This window comes from Podarcis gaigeae (genome assembly GCF_964106915.1).
Source record: "Podarcis gaigeae genome assembly, chromosome: 17".
NCBI lineage: Eukaryota > Metazoa > Chordata > Lepidosauria > Squamata > Lacertidae > Podarcis > Podarcis gaigeae.
Genome location: NC_139694.1, coordinates 25,616,382 through 25,636,003, shown reverse-complemented (window position 1 = coordinate 25,636,003; position 19,622 = coordinate 25,616,382). Strand labels below are relative to the sequence as shown.

The 19,622-nt window shown below is 41.7% G+C and overlaps 1 protein-coding gene across 4 annotated transcripts in view; it reads right to left on the bottom strand.

Moving 5' to 3' along the window:
- CCDC171 (coiled-coil domain containing 171) overlaps positions 1-19,622 on the bottom strand; it is a 216,156-nt gene that overhangs the window by 20,822 nt on the left and 175,712 nt on the right. For all 4 annotated transcript variants that reach the window (XM_083718393.1, XM_083718395.1, XM_083718392.1 and 1 more), the window contains one exon: positions 11,336-11,488. In XM_083718393.1, coding sequence (XP_083574519.1) covers positions 11,336-11,488 — 153 coding nt within the window. The remainder of the gene's footprint in view (positions 1-11,335; positions 11,489-19,622) is intronic.

Below are 19,622 nucleotides of genomic sequence, written 5' to 3'. Positions count from 1 at the left end.
TTTGGGTGAGGCAGCAGAAATGTTACTTTTTTGATACCTAAAGGGCTGGGTGAAAGCCAACATACCAGGGATGGGGAACCGAGGTAAATAACTATTCTGCAAACCACTGTTGTAAATCTATATCGTCATCCTCTTCTCTGGAAGGTTCAGGAGGAGGAGGGGGAGGCAGTCCCCACCATTTCTCTGCAGTCCAGTCCCTGACACCCCAGCCACTCTGGGCGGCTCCCAACAAAATACTAAAAACACAGTTAAACACCAACCACGCAAAACTTCCTTGGACAGGTCTGCCTTCGGATGTCTTTTAAAAGTCAAATAGTTATTTATCTCCTTGACATCTGAAGGGAGGGCATTCCACAGGGTGGGTGCCACTGCTGAGAAGGCCCTCTGCCTTGTTCCCTGTAACTTCGCTTTTCGCAGTGAGGGAACCACAGAAGACCCTCAGAGGTGGGCCTCAGTGTCTGGGCTGAATGATTGGGATGGAGCTGTGTTGGTCTGCTGTGTTGTGGTCTAGTCGTTTAGTCATGTCCGTCTTCGTGACCCCATGGACCAGAGCACGCCAGGCACTCCTGTCTTCCGCTGCCTCCCGCAGTTTGGTCAAATTCATGCTGGTAGCTTCGAGAACACTGTCCAACCATCTCGTCCTCTGTCGTCCCCTTCTCCTTGTGCCCCCATTCTTTCCCAACATCAGGGTCTTTTCTAGGGAGTCTTCTCTTCTCCTGAGGTAGCCAAAGTATTGGAGCCTCAGTTTCAGGATCTGTCCTTCCAGTGAGCACTCAGGGCTGATTTCCTTAAGAATGGATAGGTTTGATCTTCTTGCATGGGACTCTTAAGAGTCTCCTCCAGCACCATAATTCAAAAGCATCAATTCTTCGGCGATCAGCCTTTTTAATGATCAGACTTCTTTACACAAAAGCTCACACCAATAACAAACTTAGTTGGTCTCTAAGGTACTACTGGAAGGAATTTTGTTTGTTTGTTTTGATGGGGATGGAGACACTCCTTCAGGTATATAGGGCTGAGGTCGTTTAGGGCTTTAAAGGTCAGCACCTACACTTTGAATTATGCCCGGAAACCAACAGATGATTTAAAAGGAATACCAAACAAAGTGACTGCAGAGACTTTTTCATTCAGTTGGAAAAAAAATTCTGGAAAGTACAGGTAATGAGCACCTGTCCAATTTCAACAGGAGTATACCTATCTCCACCTTGAACTGCGGAGGGCCTTCCTTATAGGTGAGTACCAAAATCCTGAACCTGGCCCACCAGGAGTTTGACAACCAGTTCAAATCCCATAAACCAGGTGTTATACGCTGAACATGGTTTTTCCTCCCACCATCAAATACAATGCAACATGTTTTAAGACTGCTCAGAAATTGTGATGAGTCCAAATAATGTTATTAGGTTGCTCACAGGTAGATGAGAACATAGCTTGCTGGTACTTAAAACAACTTTAATTCTAGTCTTCTGTAAAGAATCTGTGGAAATGTATGTACCAAACGTACTCAGCTTCCCTCTCCATATACGTTAAAATCCAGAATCAGTTAAGGCATCCTTTGTATTTTAGCATCCTTCATCTCATTGAGGTAATTTCAACAGATCTAGCTTGCTAAATATATCAGCTCCCTGTATCATCTCAGTAACAGAACTGGGTTCTTCTTCAAATATTACAAATCAAACCTTTATTGCATTAGCATACAGCCATAGCAAGATAAGACAAAAAAATGCTAAAGACAAGCAACCAAGCAAAATACAAGGCGATATTACTGGCGTTATGGCATTTATATTACCCTAAGACAAAAATGTGAAGGTTTAGTTGCCAGCGCCGGAAATCTAAAATGTGGATGTATATAAAACATATAATGGCCCCAAAAAGGCTTGGCACATTAGGTTAAATGGTATTAAAAAGAATACTAACAGGTCCAGGTCTAGGACACACTACCCAGTCAGAGTAGCCCTGAGTTTCAAAGCCTGCACTATAAAGATTGCCACCCCACGTGAAATTTGGGGATTTGCGTCCACAAGAAGCGATTTCAAACAGTATTCCTTAGATGTGATGGTGGACGGGATCAAGAGGAGGAGCTTAGTTCTTATTAGCTCATAAATAGGACAGTAGAAAAAAGAAATGTATGAAGTCCTCTACTTCATTCATTGTGCATTGGCATAGACGCTGAGTAATAGGGGTCTTACCACAAAATATTACCACAAAATAAGTTTTACCACCTCAAATTTTCTCTCGCAAAAGTGAAGCTACATTGGGACATTTAAAATAAGGAAGCAGTATGTTACTCTAAACTTTACTTATCTGCAGGTGTAAATACATAAGTCTAATAATAAGAGTTCCCACTGAGAAAAGTGTTACTTATATTAAAATATTAAAACTATTTAATGAGCTTTCTCCCACTGCCCTCCAAAAAAGTAAGTTTAAGTGTGTGCCTTAACCCGCTTGAGGCAAAGGAAGTTTCAAACATATTGGATTTGAAACTAGCCATTATTTCCCATGTTGCAAAAATGGCAATTTTATTTCCCGACAGCAAATGAAACTGTCAGGAAAATTTAGATGCAATAAAACTGTGTGGTTAAACCAACATGCTGGATTTGGACTAAAACTGAATTAAAGGAATTAAAATTAAGCATTATGTCAGTCAAAGTTTATAAAAACTTTATTAAAATAGGGATATTTGGTGGGAAAACCTGGGAGTTTGGGCCTCGGCGAAGCCCAACAGGACCTGTCCATTTCATCTCTATCAATTGTGTCACATTTGGAATTTGCACAATGAAAAATATTTTGCATAAGTGTCTTGCTCCTGGCAACCTTTCCACCTTTATAAAAAGTTGTCAAGGCAGTGTGTGACTTTCGCGGTGCAGAGTTTGAGAATGGTGGCTTCACTCCAAGGCTAGCTAATAACGGCTGACATGCACTGGAACCTAGAGGCCTAAATCAACATTGTTTTCACAGCTGTAATTAAGCCACCTAATCAGAAGCACATTTTGACGGGACAGTTTCTGGAAGCCAGACATTATAATTTCTTATGCCTGGAGCGCAGTGGCTCATGAGAGGTCCTCATTTAATTTCAGTTTGTGTGTGAGTGTGTGTGTGTTTTAAAAGAGGCAGTAAAAAGAAAATACTATTTGGAGGGTGGGTGGGGGGGAGGCGGCGGGAAAGCAGGGCGCATCTGTTGAAATGAAGCAGGCCTATGTGTTCATGTCTTGACCAACTTGCAACCCACCCTCCTCCGGCCGTGCGCCGAGTCCCCGTCTCTCGGGTGGCAGCTGTGCGCAGTGAGAATAGGGACCTTTGCCAAGATCAACAGATGAGCTGGTCTGAACCGGCTCTCTGTGTGTTCCGATTGTAAATTGTGCTGGTGATGATTAGAGAACTCCAACACAGGATGTTGACTCTTAAAACTGTCCAGAGAAAATAAGTTTTGGGTTGCTTTCCTTCAAATTCGGTAAAAAAAACAACAACGGGGGAGGGGAGTGGGAGGGGAGGGGAAAGAAAAAAATTAAAGCCTTTTTGTGACTTGGTGCACAGAGTCGAGTCTCTGGCTGTCAGATGATTCCTCTAACATGAATTCACACGAATCAAATAGCCGTGTTGTTTTTATAAAAAGATATAAAAGGCCCTCGCAACGTTCCCACAGAAAGACCCGTCATCTCAAAGTGTTTATAGAAGAGGACCGCTGCTGAGTGCACTTCTTTAAGAAGCAAACCCAAAGTGTTTTGCATGCAACACCACCTGCTAAAAGGGAAAGGTACCTGCAACTCCTTCAGTATCTGGTTAGCACTTGTTATGACTTACCTATGCCCTGGTCACACTGAACTGTCATCTGGCCCATGCTCTGTGGAACTGCTGCAATGGGGAACTTTAAACATAAACTTTCAACCTCAGAGGCCATGGTAAGACTATCACTACGAAAGCCCTAGTCACTGGGGTCTGATTACGTTTAGTTCTGCATTTTAATTGCATATGGATTCTATTAACTCGCCCCTTTGCCTTATAGGAAACGTTTTAATCAAATTACTACAATTTTCAAATATGCTACGATAGCTTGACAAGGTAAAAGTTCACATGCCTAGCATACGTGGAATAGCAAAAAAAAAACAACACCCAACAACTTCATATCGAAGAGGAAATAATTTTTACAGACACACACAAAGCAGGAAAAATTGTTGTCAAATTATTCTGTTGCTGTTTGTCCTCATGAGGGCAGTAAAGGTAAAGGGACCCATGACCGTTAGGTCCAGTCATGGTCAACTCTGGGGTTGTGGAGCTCATCTCGCTTTATCGGCCGAGGGAGCCGGTGTACAGCTTCTGGGTCATGTGGCCAGCATGACTAAGCCACTTCTGGCGAACCAGAGCAGCGCATGGAAACGCTGTTTAACTTCCCACCAGAGCGGTACCTATTTATCTACTTGCACTTTGACGTGCTTTCGAACTGCTAGGTTGGCAGGAGCAGGGACAGAGCAACGGGAGCTCACCCCGTCGTGGGGATTTGAACCGCCGACCTTCTGATCGGCAAGTCCTAGGCTCTGTGGTTTAACCCACAGCGCCACCCGTGTCCCCATGAGGGCAGTAGGGATGGGGAATTTTGATACTGTAGGCCAAACAACCACTGCCACTCTATCTAACCCTCCAGATTCTGCCCCAAGCTCCACTCCTCATTGGCCATGTGCCACACGGTCCCTGAGGGCTTCTGCCCAGGTGAAATAAGTCCTTGAACTGCAATACTGCAATACCTTTTGCTTGCTCGCCTGGCTGGAAAGATGAGCGGGTGGAATTCAGCAACACGATAATACATTGGTACCTCTGTTTGCGAACGGGATACATTCCGGAGGCCCATTCGCAACATGAAAAGCCCATAACCTGAAGCACTGTATCTGCGCAGGTGTGAGGCACGATTTAGCGCTTCTGCACATGCGGCGAAACCTGGAAGTAATCCTTTCCGGTACTTCCGGGTCGCCGCAGGACGCAACCTGAAAAAACGTATCATAAAGCAAACATAACATGAGGTATGACTATGCTACAGTTCTGCCAGCGCAAGCATTTCTGCTTGACAGATGGAATCATGGAATTGTAGAGCTGGAAGGGACCCGAGCATCATCTAGTCCAACACCCTGCAATGCAAGAATCTCAGCTAAAACATCCATGACAGATGGCCATCCAACCTCTGCTTAAAAACCTCCAAGGAAGGAGACTGTTCCAGTGTCAAACAGCTCTTACTGTCAGAAAGTTCTTCCTGATGTTGAGTCGGAATCTCCTTTCTCGTACAGTCGTACCTTGGTTGTTGAACACCTTAGTTGTCAAACAAATCAGCTCCTGAATGATCAAAACCCAGAAGTGAGTGTTCCGGTTTTTGAACATTTTTTTGGAAGCCGAAAATCCGATGCAGCTTCTGTTGGCTACAGGAGCTTCCTGCAGCTAATCAGAAGCCACGCTTTGGTTTCTGAACGTTTTGGAAGTCGGATGGACTTCCGAAACAGATTCCGTTCGACTTCCAAGGTGCGACTGTAATTGAAGCCATTGGTCTGAGTCCTACCCTCCAGAACAGGGCTTTTAATAAGTCTTTGTAATTTTCTTCTTTTTATTTCAGCTTTGTGAAGCATCTTCCATTTAATCATATACAAAGTCACACTCCATGCAGCAGTAGCAATTGCAAGACACCTCGCTAGTGGGAAGGGAACATTTCCCAGCACTTAGCATTGCAGTTCCTGGGAAAATCAAAGAGCTGTGCAGAAGAGACGTGTCAGGAACCCGACGAGAAATGAATAACACTTTCGTTGGCTGTGCTCAAAACTATCTGGGAAGGCCCTCAGATCTATGATTCATAACACCATTGTTTTCCCCAAAAAATTCTCAGACTGCCTGTCCAAAGGTCTACTGAATTGTGTGATCTCTACCTAGCACAGCTTGTGGCATTTCAGCACAACGATGCCTCACGGAAAACAAATGAAATAAATACCACACACAAAACCGCATAAAAGCATTAATGACACAGGCGGTGGTTGGATTGCGACATTAGTGGAGATATGCATCCAAAAGCAACAACTCTTGATATTTCCAGTGGTAGGATGACAGCCCAGCTCTTTCTCCAGCTGTTATCTCACTTGCAACCATCTTCTCCTGAGGTTCATAATTCTTCCCCGCCCCCTTGATCTGAAGCTGTCCTCCTGACCCCGGAACATTCCCATCCCCTCTTCATGCATGCAATCCCTGTCTCCTCAGGTTCTCTCACTCAATCCTCCCCCTAATTCTTTTTTGCCCGTTTCCCCTCTCTTTTGTGATACTATCTAGATTCCAAACGTTTGAGTAATTGCTGGGAATTCCTCCCAATATGCAATATAATTGCATAACTCTTTGTCTGCGGCCAGGTGGACATTTTTTCGTTCTTTGTGCACAAAAACTTCAGCATTCTAAACTAAAACCTCGTGATGTTTGCAGAAATAACTTTGTTTCCTAATGCCTAACGACTGCAGAAATTGCAGAAATAACCTCGTTTATGTGCCAACAATGGGACGCAGGTGGCGATGTGGGTTAAAGCCTCAGTGCCTAGGACTTGCCGATCGAAAGGTCGGCGGTTCGAATCCCTGCGGCGGGGTGCGCTCCCGCTGCTCGGTCCCAGCGCCTGCCAACCTAGCAGTTCGAAAGCACCTCCGGGTGCAAGTAGATAAATAGGGACCGCTTACCAGTGGGAAGGTAAACGGCGTTTCCGTGTGCGGCTCTGGCTCGCCAGAGCAGCGATGTCACGCTGGCCACGTGACCCGGAAGTGTCTCCGGACAGCGCTGGCCCCTGGCCTATAGAGTGAGATGGGCGCACAACCCCAGAGTCTGTCAAGACTGGCCCGTACGGGCAGGGGTACCTTTACCTTTACCTTTACCTTTATGTGCCAACAACAGAATTTCCCTGCCCTCAAGCAAGGAATGGGAATAGCTGTTCCTCCTGTGGGATTGTGGATGGTAATCATACTATGGAGTGGTGGATTTGTCCACTATTTGGTTGCTGTTGTGTTTTGGGGTTGTTGCTGTTGTTTAGCTAACAGAAAGCAAAACATGCCTTCCACAGAAGAACAACCCTTGATGAATATGTGGACAATGTGCACATTTATTCGAATGCCTCTAGGTATATCAATCATGATATAGCTTCAGCCATGCATAGCTCAGTTGGTTGAGCATGAGACTCGTGGTCTGCCCCGCAGAGGACCTTAAGGTCCATGAATAATCATAGTTTAGAGGTCCCGGGCCCTAAGGAAGTCAGATTATCCTCCACCAGGGCCAGGGCCTTCTCAGTGATGGCTCTGACCTGGTGGAATGCTCTGTCCCATGAGGCCAGGGCCCTGCAGGATTTAACTTCCTTCCGCAGGGCCTGTAAGACAGAGCTATCCCGCCTGGCTTTCAATTTGAATTTAACCTGATCTTTCATTCCCCTTCCTTTTATTCCCCCTCCCCTTTTTATGAAGATTACCCGCTCTGGGATCCCACAGCTAATTCTCCCCGGTCTCCTCACTGACCCAAATAGGACTAATTTAGCCAGCTAGCCCTGGTGATCATCTAATGCTTAATGGATGGATTTCCCCCCTAAATTGATTTTTGAATTCTGAATTTATTATTCACGTTTTATATTGTATTTTATGCTGTTTTCTCTAGCATCAATTAAGTGTTTTAAATCTGTTGTTAGCCACCCTGAGCATGGTTTTCTGAACTGGGAAAGGTGGGGTATAAATAAAAATTTATTTATTATTATTTATTATTAATTTCAGGGTCATGAATTTGAGCCCCAAGTTGGGCAAAAGATTCCTGCATCGCAGGGGGCTGGTCCCTCCCAACTCTACAATTCAAAGATTTGATGATTCCATGAAATTCAAGTTTATTGTTTCTTTTCGACATGATCACAGGTACGGTTCTGAGCCATGTGATGCAAACAAGAGTTGCCCAGACTCTTTTCTAAGCCAAACTTGGGAATATTTGCATAAGCAATCACTGAATTAAACAAGACCAACAGGGAACCAGGCAGAGAGGGCCTTCTTGGTGGTGGTGCCCTCTCTATGGAACGTCCTCCCATCAGATGTCAAGGAGATAAAGAACTACGCAACTTTTAGAAGACACCTGAAGGCAGCCCTGTTTAGGGAAGTTTTTAATGTTTGATGTTTTATTATGTTTTTATATTTTGCTGGAAACCCAGCCAGATGGGTGGGGTGTGTATGTATGTATGTATGTATGTATAAATAAATAAATAAATAAATGATAGGCATAAACTAAAACAGTATCAGTTGAGATGAATGTTGCAAACTAAGTGTTATATTCATCTCCTTTTAAGGATTTTGAGAGTTCTGCTTTCTGAAAAAATTTGGGAGCCCATACAGGTTTAGACCTATTTAGTTATGTACAAATTATCTATCATGTATGCAAATATTACCTAGTAATTAAGAATGATGGGTAATATAGCTCAGACTTTTTCTGTTTTGATAGGTTTTGCATTCCAAAACATGCAGCTGCACTAATACAATGCTAACACTTTGTGTCTGTACATGGGACCTGGATAGTTTATAAAGCATGATTTCAGAGGCTTTTCGCTCCAGCCCAACACTTCAAAAAGAGTTTGTTAGAATGAACTTTCCTCAAAGCTCTCTCTGGCCAGAGGAAAGCAGCTCCCTGTGTAGCAGGCTGCACTTGGCACGGCGCCCGCTCCCTTGTTCACAACTTAAGCACCAGTAGCAATCGCAACAAATAATTAGACGGAGACAAAAAGGAAGATCTGAAAAAAGTTGCTGAGTTGAACATGTAAAAACCAAGCAAGATGCCAAAGATACGTAAAGAGTTTTAGGCCAGTTAAGACTCTGATCCTAAATTTTGCATGTGTTAATAATAATAATAATAATAATAATAATAAGAAGAAGAAGAAGAAGAAGAAGAAGAAGAAGAAGAAGAAGAAGAAGAAGAAGAAGAAGTAGTAGTTTTATTTATACCCCACCTTCCCCGGCCAAAACCGGGCTCAGAGCAGCTAACATTGAATGTATAACACATTAACATAAAATCAGGCAATCAATTAAAATACATCCTAAAATCAGATCAGGATCAGAGTAAAATCCAATCAGATGTTGCCTGATGATGGCTTCCAAAAGTGCACAGATGCAACCCCACACCACACTTTCGCCCTAAAAAGCTAAAGAAGTAACGTATGAATCCATGGCCTGATAGCTAAACCGTGGCTTGTCTTAATGTCTGGAGCCCAGGTCTGTCCGCAGACTGTGGTTTGGTTCAGGGGTGACACAAGCCACAATCTTGAACCCGCAGTTGTTCTGCAAACATGTACTTGTTATTTCCCATTTCAATTGTTTCAATGGGAGAGAAAATAACTTTTGATCCACAGCCTCCCCCAAACTGCCCCCAACACACCACTTTCATATCCTAACATCCCTGAGGGACTGGTGGGCAAACGAGTGATCTTGGTGGAAATGTCTTCTTCCACCCCAAGAAGGAGGCCTTGGGTGAAAGACCTTCTCCTCTACCTCCCTGGTCCACAAGGTCCAAGCCACCCTCATCTGCCCTTCCCACAAGGTAAGGATTGCTCTCTTTGTTAGCCTTAATTTATTTGTGGGCAATAATGTTTCAGAGGCTAAATTAGACTTGAAATTGGATTAAATCTTATAGTACGGGGTGGGGAGGAGAAACCCCATGTTTCATTAGCAGAGAATATGCTATGACTGAAAATATAGATGTCCATGGAGAATATTCACGTTTTAATTCACCAGTTTGGTTCGAAAAAACTAACATTATTACCGTATTTTTCCGTGTATAAGATGCCCCCATGTATAAGGTGCCCCCTATTTTGGGGGACTAAATTTAAAGAAAATGAGGGGAGATGGCCCAAAGTTGTTGAGCTTTTTTAGGGGGAATTGCACATGCGCCATCACCCCAGAGGGACCACAAAGAAAGTTCATCACAAAGCACTGGTCCAATGTGGATTTCCCTCTTTGGAAACCTGCCTGGACTTCAGATATCACCTTATTTGTATCTGCCCATTCTTCTAGTCTCCCAAGAAGGAGCCTGGCATATAGTTTGGAGGCTACATCTAACAAACTAATGGGTGTATAATTGGCAGAATTTTTCTTATCACCCTTTTTATATATTGGGGCAATTATACTCAGCTTCCACCCTTCAGGTATGCGACCTGAGCTGTTAAGGTATGAAAACAATTTTGCAAAAATGGGTGACCAGAAATCAGTTCTTATCTTATAGATCTCCATTGGGATCATGTCTTATCCTGGAGCTTTATTAGCTGGTTGGCTTGCAATTAGCCTCTTAATTTGATTGGGCGTGACACCTGGCCATTCTGGCAGTTCTAATAACTGTGTATAGTAAACTTGTGGGGGTGAGTCAGGACGGGGGCCATATATTCCTGTAAAATATGTCACCCAATCCTTTCCTTGGACAGATGCTTCTAACGAGTAGCCCAGCCCATTTGTGCCTTGGGTAACCAGATGCCAAAATTTCCGTGAGTCCTTTTGAAGTGCTGCGTCTCCCAATGCTTTCCACTGTTGTTCATAATATATTTGTTTCTTGCTTTTAAGTAATAATTTATAATTGTATCGTAATTGGGCTACCTCAGCTTGTAGAGCAAGATTGTGCTTATCCTGTTTTAACTTCCATTTTCTAAGTCCCTAGCTAGGCATTTTTTGCTTTTCTGACATTCCTTATCAAACCAAGTCTGTCTTTTAAACTTTTTGTCCCAGAGGGACCATTGCTGAGGGTTGGCAAAGTGGGCATCCGCTCCCCTGAGCGGGAAATGCTCCCTAGAGCACAGGCCACCAACCAGCTGGCTGGAGTGCAGCTCCTCTCCTCACGCCACTATCCGTGTATAGGACGACCCCAGTTTTTTGACCTGATTTTTGAGTCAAAAAACCTCGTCTAATACACGGAAAAATACGGTATTTCTTAATAGGAGGTAGCAAACCTTTAAAGAAACTTTGCTCCGGAATCATTGCCAAAGAAAAAGTAGATGTGATGCTATACTTTTGGATTTGGCAATCTTACACACAAGCATTCATACAGGACAAAAGGGTGACAAATTAATTCAACTGTTTCCTCCTCAACTACAAAGCCTTTTACAGGGGGTAGAGATCAATTTGCTCTGAAGGGCAAAAGCCAAATTATAGATAATGTAATATACTCCATCTTTCCAGCAGAGCTACGTAATAAATAAAAAAAATACTTTTTTTGTAATGCAACCCAGTTATGCAACCAAATGCAGGGCTCTGTAGAGTTGTGTGGCAGGGTAAAATTCTGAGGTGAGGGGGGATAAAATTATTATTATTATTATTATTTAAAAGCAGACACTTACCGTGTGCAAACTTTCATTTTCACGAAGGCATGCTGTTTGGAGTTCTGATTTCAGAGCTGCAATGTGATGCTGGTGGGACGCTATTTCTCTCTCTAGTGTAGAGACTCTGGAGCATGCAAGCTGATAGACATCAATGAAACTTACAATCATTGCCTAAAGCGGAAGGAAAAGGAAAAGGAGTCGTTACATACAAATGCTGGTATCAGGTCTGTGTCATCTGTGCCTAACCACATCTCTGAAGAGGCAACATCTTATTATCTAGTTTGTTTAACTTACTTGCTCACGAACACACTCCCCCCAAAATTGAACATCAATACTCGCCTCTTAAAAATATATCAAATTGTATACATTTCTGCCAGTGCTGCAAATGCTATTCTGTTAATCTCGCAAAGCTTTCATTTCACTCTCTTCTACAGTGTTTGAAGAATAATGTATTTGGATGTGTAAACAGAGCTTTCTGGACTCATCTCCCAGCTAATTTCACTCAGCGAAGCTCAGAAGAACACCAGAGAGGGAGTACGAACATTTTCAAAATGAATGGACTTGCTAATTCTCCCAACTCACCTTTAAAAAGAATTAGATTTAATTTGGCATGAAACTAAAGAAAGTTACAGACCTCTGAAAGTAAATAATCTGATTACAATATAGCTGGGAAAATAATTCTGTTCAGGTATATAGTGAAGGAATGTCCCAGCCGTGTAATATTGATCAGACCGATAATAAAGTTAACTGCACAAGAGAGTATAAATGATTTGGCAGTGCTGGTAACTTGATATCTGACCTAAATAGTATAACACTATTGGGATTATTGGACTTCTTTACAACTGGTTAATCACATTTTATAGTTATAGTTTCTCTCTGAAGTGACCTGTACTGATTTCTCAAATGTTAGAATAGCATTAGGGCTGATATAAAAAAAAAATCTATTTCTTTACTGAATAAACCAAGATTAAAACAAAATATGGTTCGCTCTTTAGCATTTTTCTTTTTTTCCTGATAAAGTAAATGAACATTTTGGAATGATCAGGCTGGTAAACGTGTGTATAGACCAGGGGTCAGCAAACTTTTTCAGCAGGGGGCCCAGTCCACTGTCCCTCAGACCTTGGGGGGGGCTGGACTATTCTTTTTTTGGGGGGAATGAACAAATTCCTATGCCCCACAAATACCCCAGAGATTCCTTTTTAAATAAAAGGACACATTCTACTCATATAGAAACACACTGATTCCCGGACCGTCTGCAGGCTGGATTTAGAAGGCAGTTGGACTGGATCTGGCACGTGGACTTTAGTTTGTCTACCCATGGCATAGATCCTCCAAGTGTCCCTATTTTCCACGGATGTTCCTGATTTAGAGAAGCCATTCCAGTTTCTGGTTTGATCCTGGAATGTCCCGCTTTTCCTTAGGACGGCCCTGATTTCATCCGAGAAATGTTGGAGGGTATGGAGTTATGCGACCCCCGAGCCAAGGAGATAAAAAACTATATAACCTTTAGAAGACATCTGAAGGCAGCCCTGTATAGGGAAGTTTTATTTTAATGTTGAATGTTGTATTATATTTGTATATACATTGGAAGCTGCTCAGAGCGGCTGGGGCAACCGAGTCAGATGGATGGGGTATTGTTGTCGTCATCATCATCATCATCATTGAATAGGGTGTCCCTATTTCCATTGGAGAAATGTTGGGGCATAGGCGAGAAATCAAGAGTCCTGTTTAGCATACCATATCCCAACCATGGGATATGTGAGTGAGAGCTGGACCATAAAAAAGGCTGATTGCCGAAGAATTGATGCTTTTGAATTATGGTGCTGGAGGAGACTCTTGAGAGTCCCATGGACTGCAAGAAGATCAAACCTATCCATTCTGAAGGAAATCAGCCCTGAGTGCTCACTGGAAGGACAGATCGTGAAGCTGAGGCTCCAGTTCTTTGGCCACCTCACAAGAAGAGAAGACTCGCTGGGAAAGACCCTGATGCTGGGAAAGATGGAGGGCACAAGGAGAAGGGGACGACAGAGGACGAGATGGTCGGACAGTGTTCTCGAAGCTACCAGCATGAGTTTGACCAAACTGCGGGAGGCAATGGAAGACAGGAGTGCCTGGAGTGCTCTGGTCCATGAGGTCACAAAGAGTCGGGCACAACTAAACAACTAAACAACAACAACATCCCAACCTTCCAGCTCAGCTATATGTGTTCCTCAAACATTTTTGAGGTTCAGTGAATTATTATGCTCATCTGTAGAAGCAGAAATATGATCATTTTGAAAGTATTATACCTTGGAATGGAAGGGGATGATGGGATGGAGAAAGAGATGTGCATTTGCACAGCAGATACAGAGAAGGAACTGTGCGTAGTGAAAAAGACCTTCCATGTAGGGGGTCACTCGCTGGACTGGAACCACACACAAACTGAATTGTGATCACAGAATCACAGAGTGTGATTCTAACCCTTAGCGTGCTTTCAAACACTGCCTTTATTTGCAGGATATGGCCCATATTGCTGTATTCATGCCTCACTATCATATTGGGCTACGCATATCCTATTGCACACAACTATAGCTATAATCAGGGATGCCAGATCATAGAAGCATAGAATTGGAGAGTTGGAGGAGACCCCATGATTCATCTAATTGGACCCCCTACAATGCAGGAATGGGCACAACTCAGTATTTTGGTGCAAGCTGAAAGTCCGTCAGCTATTGTACTTGGGGGTTTTTGCTCACTGCTATTGATATAACGAGTCTATATTGCATACAGCAAATCCAAGAGCGTTTTTGCACATGGTCTCTGTGCTTGAAACACATCATTTGTGAATTATGTCGGTGCACAGGCAAAAGTCGCTACTGATTTGTACGGCATAGCTAAGGGAATTTTTAAAAACTGTTTAACAGAAATGCTTGTGAAAAAACTTCTCCATCCCCTCAACTCCAACCACTAGATATTTCACACAAAGTGTTGAAGAAACAATTCTACTTAAACAGTTATGTTATGGAGAAACGTGTTCCTTTTTTCTCATGTTAACTTTTTGTTGTTGTTGTTCTCAATTACAAAAGGGTAATCTTTGTTCTTTTTTTTAAAAAAAAAAAACCACACAGGAAGGTTAAAAACCACTTGTTCAATACTGTTCAAATATCAGAAACATAGACAAATACAAATGACCAGATAGAACAGTATGTTATGCAATCATAAGAAACTATAGGCGTTATGAATCAACTGCAATCCAGTCTAATCTCCCAAGTGAAATTTAGACAGCGCTACATACATTTTAATTCGGACAAGTTCTTTGGGGTAACATTTCCTACTTTCCCAAAAGGAACCATGGAATTTTCAGTATCAAGTGTTCAGAGACTCATATTTAAATCTCAGTGGAAAGATGATATTTCCAGTAGCTCACAGTATTTATTAGTGTGCTGCCAAGAACGGATTTATTGCTGACTCAGCATAAAGTAACCTGTGCGGTAATTAAGAAAAATCAAGATTTCTGTTTTTGACTTTTTTTCCTATAGACAGTAGGATGAAGAGTCTATAACTTCTATAATACAGAACTCCTTTTCTGTTTTACGGAGTTCAATACCTTTTTCTTTTTTAAAATAGTACATTAAATTTCAGACTGAATATCACCTATCCTCTGAGAGGCTATTTCGGCAGAGTCCAGCCATTTTTTAACTGATAGTCCATTTCTACCTTTCCATCCCAAGGAACCAGATTCCTCAGATGCGCCTGGTTTAAGGCACAATGTCTGGACCTTTATTGTGCTGGTTAGCTGAAACGTTTATCTTCTGGCTTTGTCACATTTACACCACAAACCGGCATCACACAGAATTTACTGGGGCGAAATTATTCTCTTTGGTGTAAGAATTTTTCATCATTTGGTATAAGAATTGCCAAAGCTCTTACAACCAAGCAGACAGACAATAAACCCCACATAGGTACATTCATTTTTTTTTTAAATATTTTTATTAATTTTAAGAAATACAGAAAAAAGAATAAAGGATAGTTATAAGAAAATAGAATAGAAGAATAACAAATTTCCATGTTCTTTTTCCATCCAATCTAAAGGACTTCCCCACATCCTCCAAACCCTAGGTTCCCTGTCATATAAAACATCAGCAATTTGTTAACTTATTTCAAATCTTATTGTATCTTCCATTTTATCATGTTCCCTGATTTCAATTTTACTGTAACCCAATTCTTGTATGCTTTGTATTAAACACAATAAAGTTATTTCATTATTTTACCTCTAAATTCTTGTGTCTTAATTTTCATTTCATTAACTTACATTTGCTGAAGCTAGAGTTTCCTGAAAGGTGCATTTTTTTTTTTAACATTCATACAGCTTATAGTGTTTTTTCAAGTAATCCTTAAACTTTTTCCAGTCCTCCTCAATTGTTTCTTCTCCCAAGTCTCGGATTCTGCCAGTCATTTCAGCCAATTCCATATAGTCCATCAACTGTGATTGCCATTCCTCCAGCGTGGGTAAATCTTGTGTCTTCCAGTGTTTTGCAATCAGGATCCTTGCTGCTGTGGTAGCGTACATGAAAAAGGTTCTGTCCTTCTTAAACACTCTCTGGTCTACCATGCCCAGAAGGAAGGCCTCTGGTTTCTTAGGTAAGGTAAATCTCAGTACCTTTTTTAGTTCATTATGGATCATTTCCCAGAAGACCTTCACTTTCGGGCAGGTCCACCAGAGATGAAAGAATGACCCTTCCGCCTCTCCACATTTCCAACATTTATTGTCAGACAGATGGTATATCTTAGCTAGCTTGACTGGGGTCATGTACCACCGGTATACCATTTTCATAATATTTTCCTTCAAGGCAGTGCATGCCGTAAATTTCAAACCGGTGTTCCATAACCTTTCCCAGTCTACAAACATAATGTTATGCCCCACGTCCTGAGCCCATTTTATCATAGCGGATTTGACTGTCTCATCCTGTGCATTCCACTTAAGCAGCAAGTTATACATTCTCGAAAGTAGTTTACTTTTTGGCTCTAACAATTCAGTCTCTAGTTTCAATTTTTCCACCTGGAATCCAACCTTTTTATCTATTTTAAAAACCTCCTGAATTTGTGCATAGTGCAGCCAGTCTCGTACCTTAGTTTTCAGTTTTTCCAAGCTCAGCAACCTCCAATTGTCTCCAATTTTTTCGATTATTTCCCAATATTTAGGCCAATGGGCCTCCATGTTAAGTCTCTTACGTGCCTTGGCCTCCACCGGTGAGAGCCACCTCGGAGTCTTACTCTCCAATAAGTCTTTATATTTTGTCCAGACCATCAGAATTGCTCTTCTGACAATATGATTTTTAAACAATTTGTGCACTTTGACCTTGTCATACCACAAATATGCATGCCACCCAAACGCATTGTCAAACCCTTCCAGATCTAGGACGTCAGTGTTCTCCAATAAAATCCAATCTTTCAACCAGCAGAAGGCTGCAGATTCATAATATAACCTCAAGTCTGGCAGGGCAAATCCCCCTCTTTCTTTCGCATCAGTTAATATTTTAAACTTTATTCGGGGCTTTTTGCCCTGCCAAACAAACTTAGAAATATCCTTCTGCCACTTTCCAAAACATTCCACCTTGTCCACGATCTGTAGGGCCTGAAACAAAAATAACATTTTCGGCAATACATTCATCTTTACAGCAGCTATTCGGCCTAACAAGGAAAGTTTCAATCTTGACCATGTTTCCAAATCTCTTTTGATTTCTGACCAACATTTCTCATAGTTATCTTTAAACAAATTCAAATTTTTGGAGGTCAGGTACACCCCTAGGTATTTTACTTTTTTAACCACATTCAACTCCGTTTCTTTAGAGAACTCATCTGTTTCTGTAACTGTCAAGTTTTTTGCTAAAACCTTGGTTTTTTGCTTATTTAACTTAAACCCCGCCACCCGACCAAAGTCAGAAATTAATTCTAACACTCTTTTAGTACTGGAGACTGGTTCCTGAAGTGTTAATACCAAGTCATCTGCAAATGCTTTCAATTTATATTGTTTCACTCCGACCTCAATTCCCTGAACCAACCGGTCCTTTCTAATCATGTTTAGCAACACCTCCAGAACTGAGATGAACAATAGGGGGGATAGGGGGCACCCCTGACGTGTCCCTTTTTCAATTTTAAACTCCTCTGTCACCACATTGTTTACTATCAGTTTAGCTTTTTGTTCTGTGTAGATTGCTTCTATACCATTTTCAAACCCCCGCCCCACTCCCATCCCTTCCAAATTTTTCTTCATGAACATCCAGAAATATTATCAAAGGCCTTCTCTGCATCAATAAAAATTAAAGCCGCTCTAGTATTAAGGTTTGTTTGTAGAAGTTCCAAAATGTCAATAATATTTCTTGTGTTATCAAACAAATGCCTACCAGGGAGAAAGCCAGCCTGGTCCTTATGGATCACTTCATTTAATACTTTTTTAAGTCTACTTGCCAAAATATCTGCAAAAATTTTATAATCCACATTTAGGAGTGAGATGGGGCGGTAATTCTTAAGTTGAGTCTTTTCAGTTTCTAGTTTAGGTATCAATGTGATGAAAGCTTCTTTCCACGTTTCCGGTGCCTTCCTTCCCTCCATAATCTGGTTACAAACCTCCATCAAGGGTTGTATCAAATAGTCCTTTAAAACTTTATAATATTTGGAGGTTAGGCCATCAGGGCCTGGAGACTTGCCCAATTGAAGATTTTGAATGGCACTTTCAATTTCTTGCTGCGTGATGTTACAGTTCAGGTTTGTTCTCATTTCCAGGGGTATTTTTTGTAATCCATTAGTTTTAAGAAATTGATCCACCTCGGAAGCTTTTTGCGGCCCTTGTGAGTAAAGTTCTTTGAAGTACCTCTGGAAACACTTTCTGATTTCCTCGGGTTTCTGAACCATTCTCCCTTCAATCTCTAGATTTGTAACTGTATTAAGCTTTTGTCTCTTCTTCAACTGCCAGGCTAGCAGTTTCCCACACTTATTCGCCGATTCGAAGGATCTTTGTTTCATTTGTTTAATTTTCCATTCCACCTCTTGATTTATCAATTTTGAATATTGCGCCTGGAAAAATTTCACTTCTCTTAGCACATCCTTCGACTTAGGCCTAGATCTTAATTTTTTCTCTCCTTCTCTTATTTTCTCCAATATCTTCTCCTTCTTTTCATTCCAGAGCCTTTTCTTAATCGTATTTTGTTGTATTAGAAACCCTCTCATAACTGCCTTACTTGCGTCCCAGATTGTTCTTTTTTCCACGGTGGTATTCAAATTTATCTCAAAATAGTCCTTTAAAGTTTTTTGGGCCTTCTTCACAATCTCCTGATCTCTTAATATACTGTCATTCATTTTCCATCTAAAGGATCCGGTTGTATTAAGTCTCAATTCCACTTTCAAGGCATTATGGTCGGAGCAGGTTTTTGGGCAGATTTCCACTTTTCTAGTCTTAGGTGCCAGTCCTCTAGTTGTCCATATTTGGTCGATTCGTGTCCATGTCAGATGAGCTTCAGAAAAGAAAGTCCCTTCTTTCCCTAGAGGGTTCTTAACCCTCCATATGTCAACTAAGTCCATATTGTCTGTCATTTCAAAAAAGGTTTTAGGTAGTCTGCCATCTTTCGATATGTTGGCACTTTGTGACTTATCCATATTTACAAACACAACCCCATTCATATCACCCAACATAATGATGTTATTATAGTCCAAGTAATCCAGCATAGTCTCATGCAGCTTCCTAAAAAATTCCGATTTTCCCTCATTTGGAGCATATATTCCTAATATCAAAAATTTTTCTCCTTGTGTCTGTATTTCAATCGCCAGAATTCGGCCATGTTCATCTTTAAATAAGAATTTCGGTGACAGGCTCTCCTTTGCATATATCACCACTCCTCTTTTCTTAACTTTGTCCGAAGAAATAAATTCTTGGCCTAGTCTTTTATTAATTAACACTTTTCTGTGGAGCCTTGTCACATGTGTTTCTTGTAGGCAGATAACGTCCAATTGTTCCTTTTTCAAAATGTGAAAAACTTTCCTTCTTTTTTCCGGGGAATTTCCGCCATTTATGTTCCAACTAAGAAGCTGCAGAGACATCCTGAATCAATTGACGGGTTCTACAATGGGGTGTCTAAGCTTCCCTCCGGTCCCGGAGGAAGTAGTGCTGGTCCAGATCCAGGTGGTATAACTCTTGAAGGTGGTCCCGGTGGTGGTGGAGGCCAAGAAGCTGCAGCTCCTTTTTGCAGGTCCTCCTCGTGGTCGTGTAGGAACTTCTGCTGGTCTTCAGGTGATTTAATTTTTATTTTCCTTCCTTTGTAAGTAAATGAAA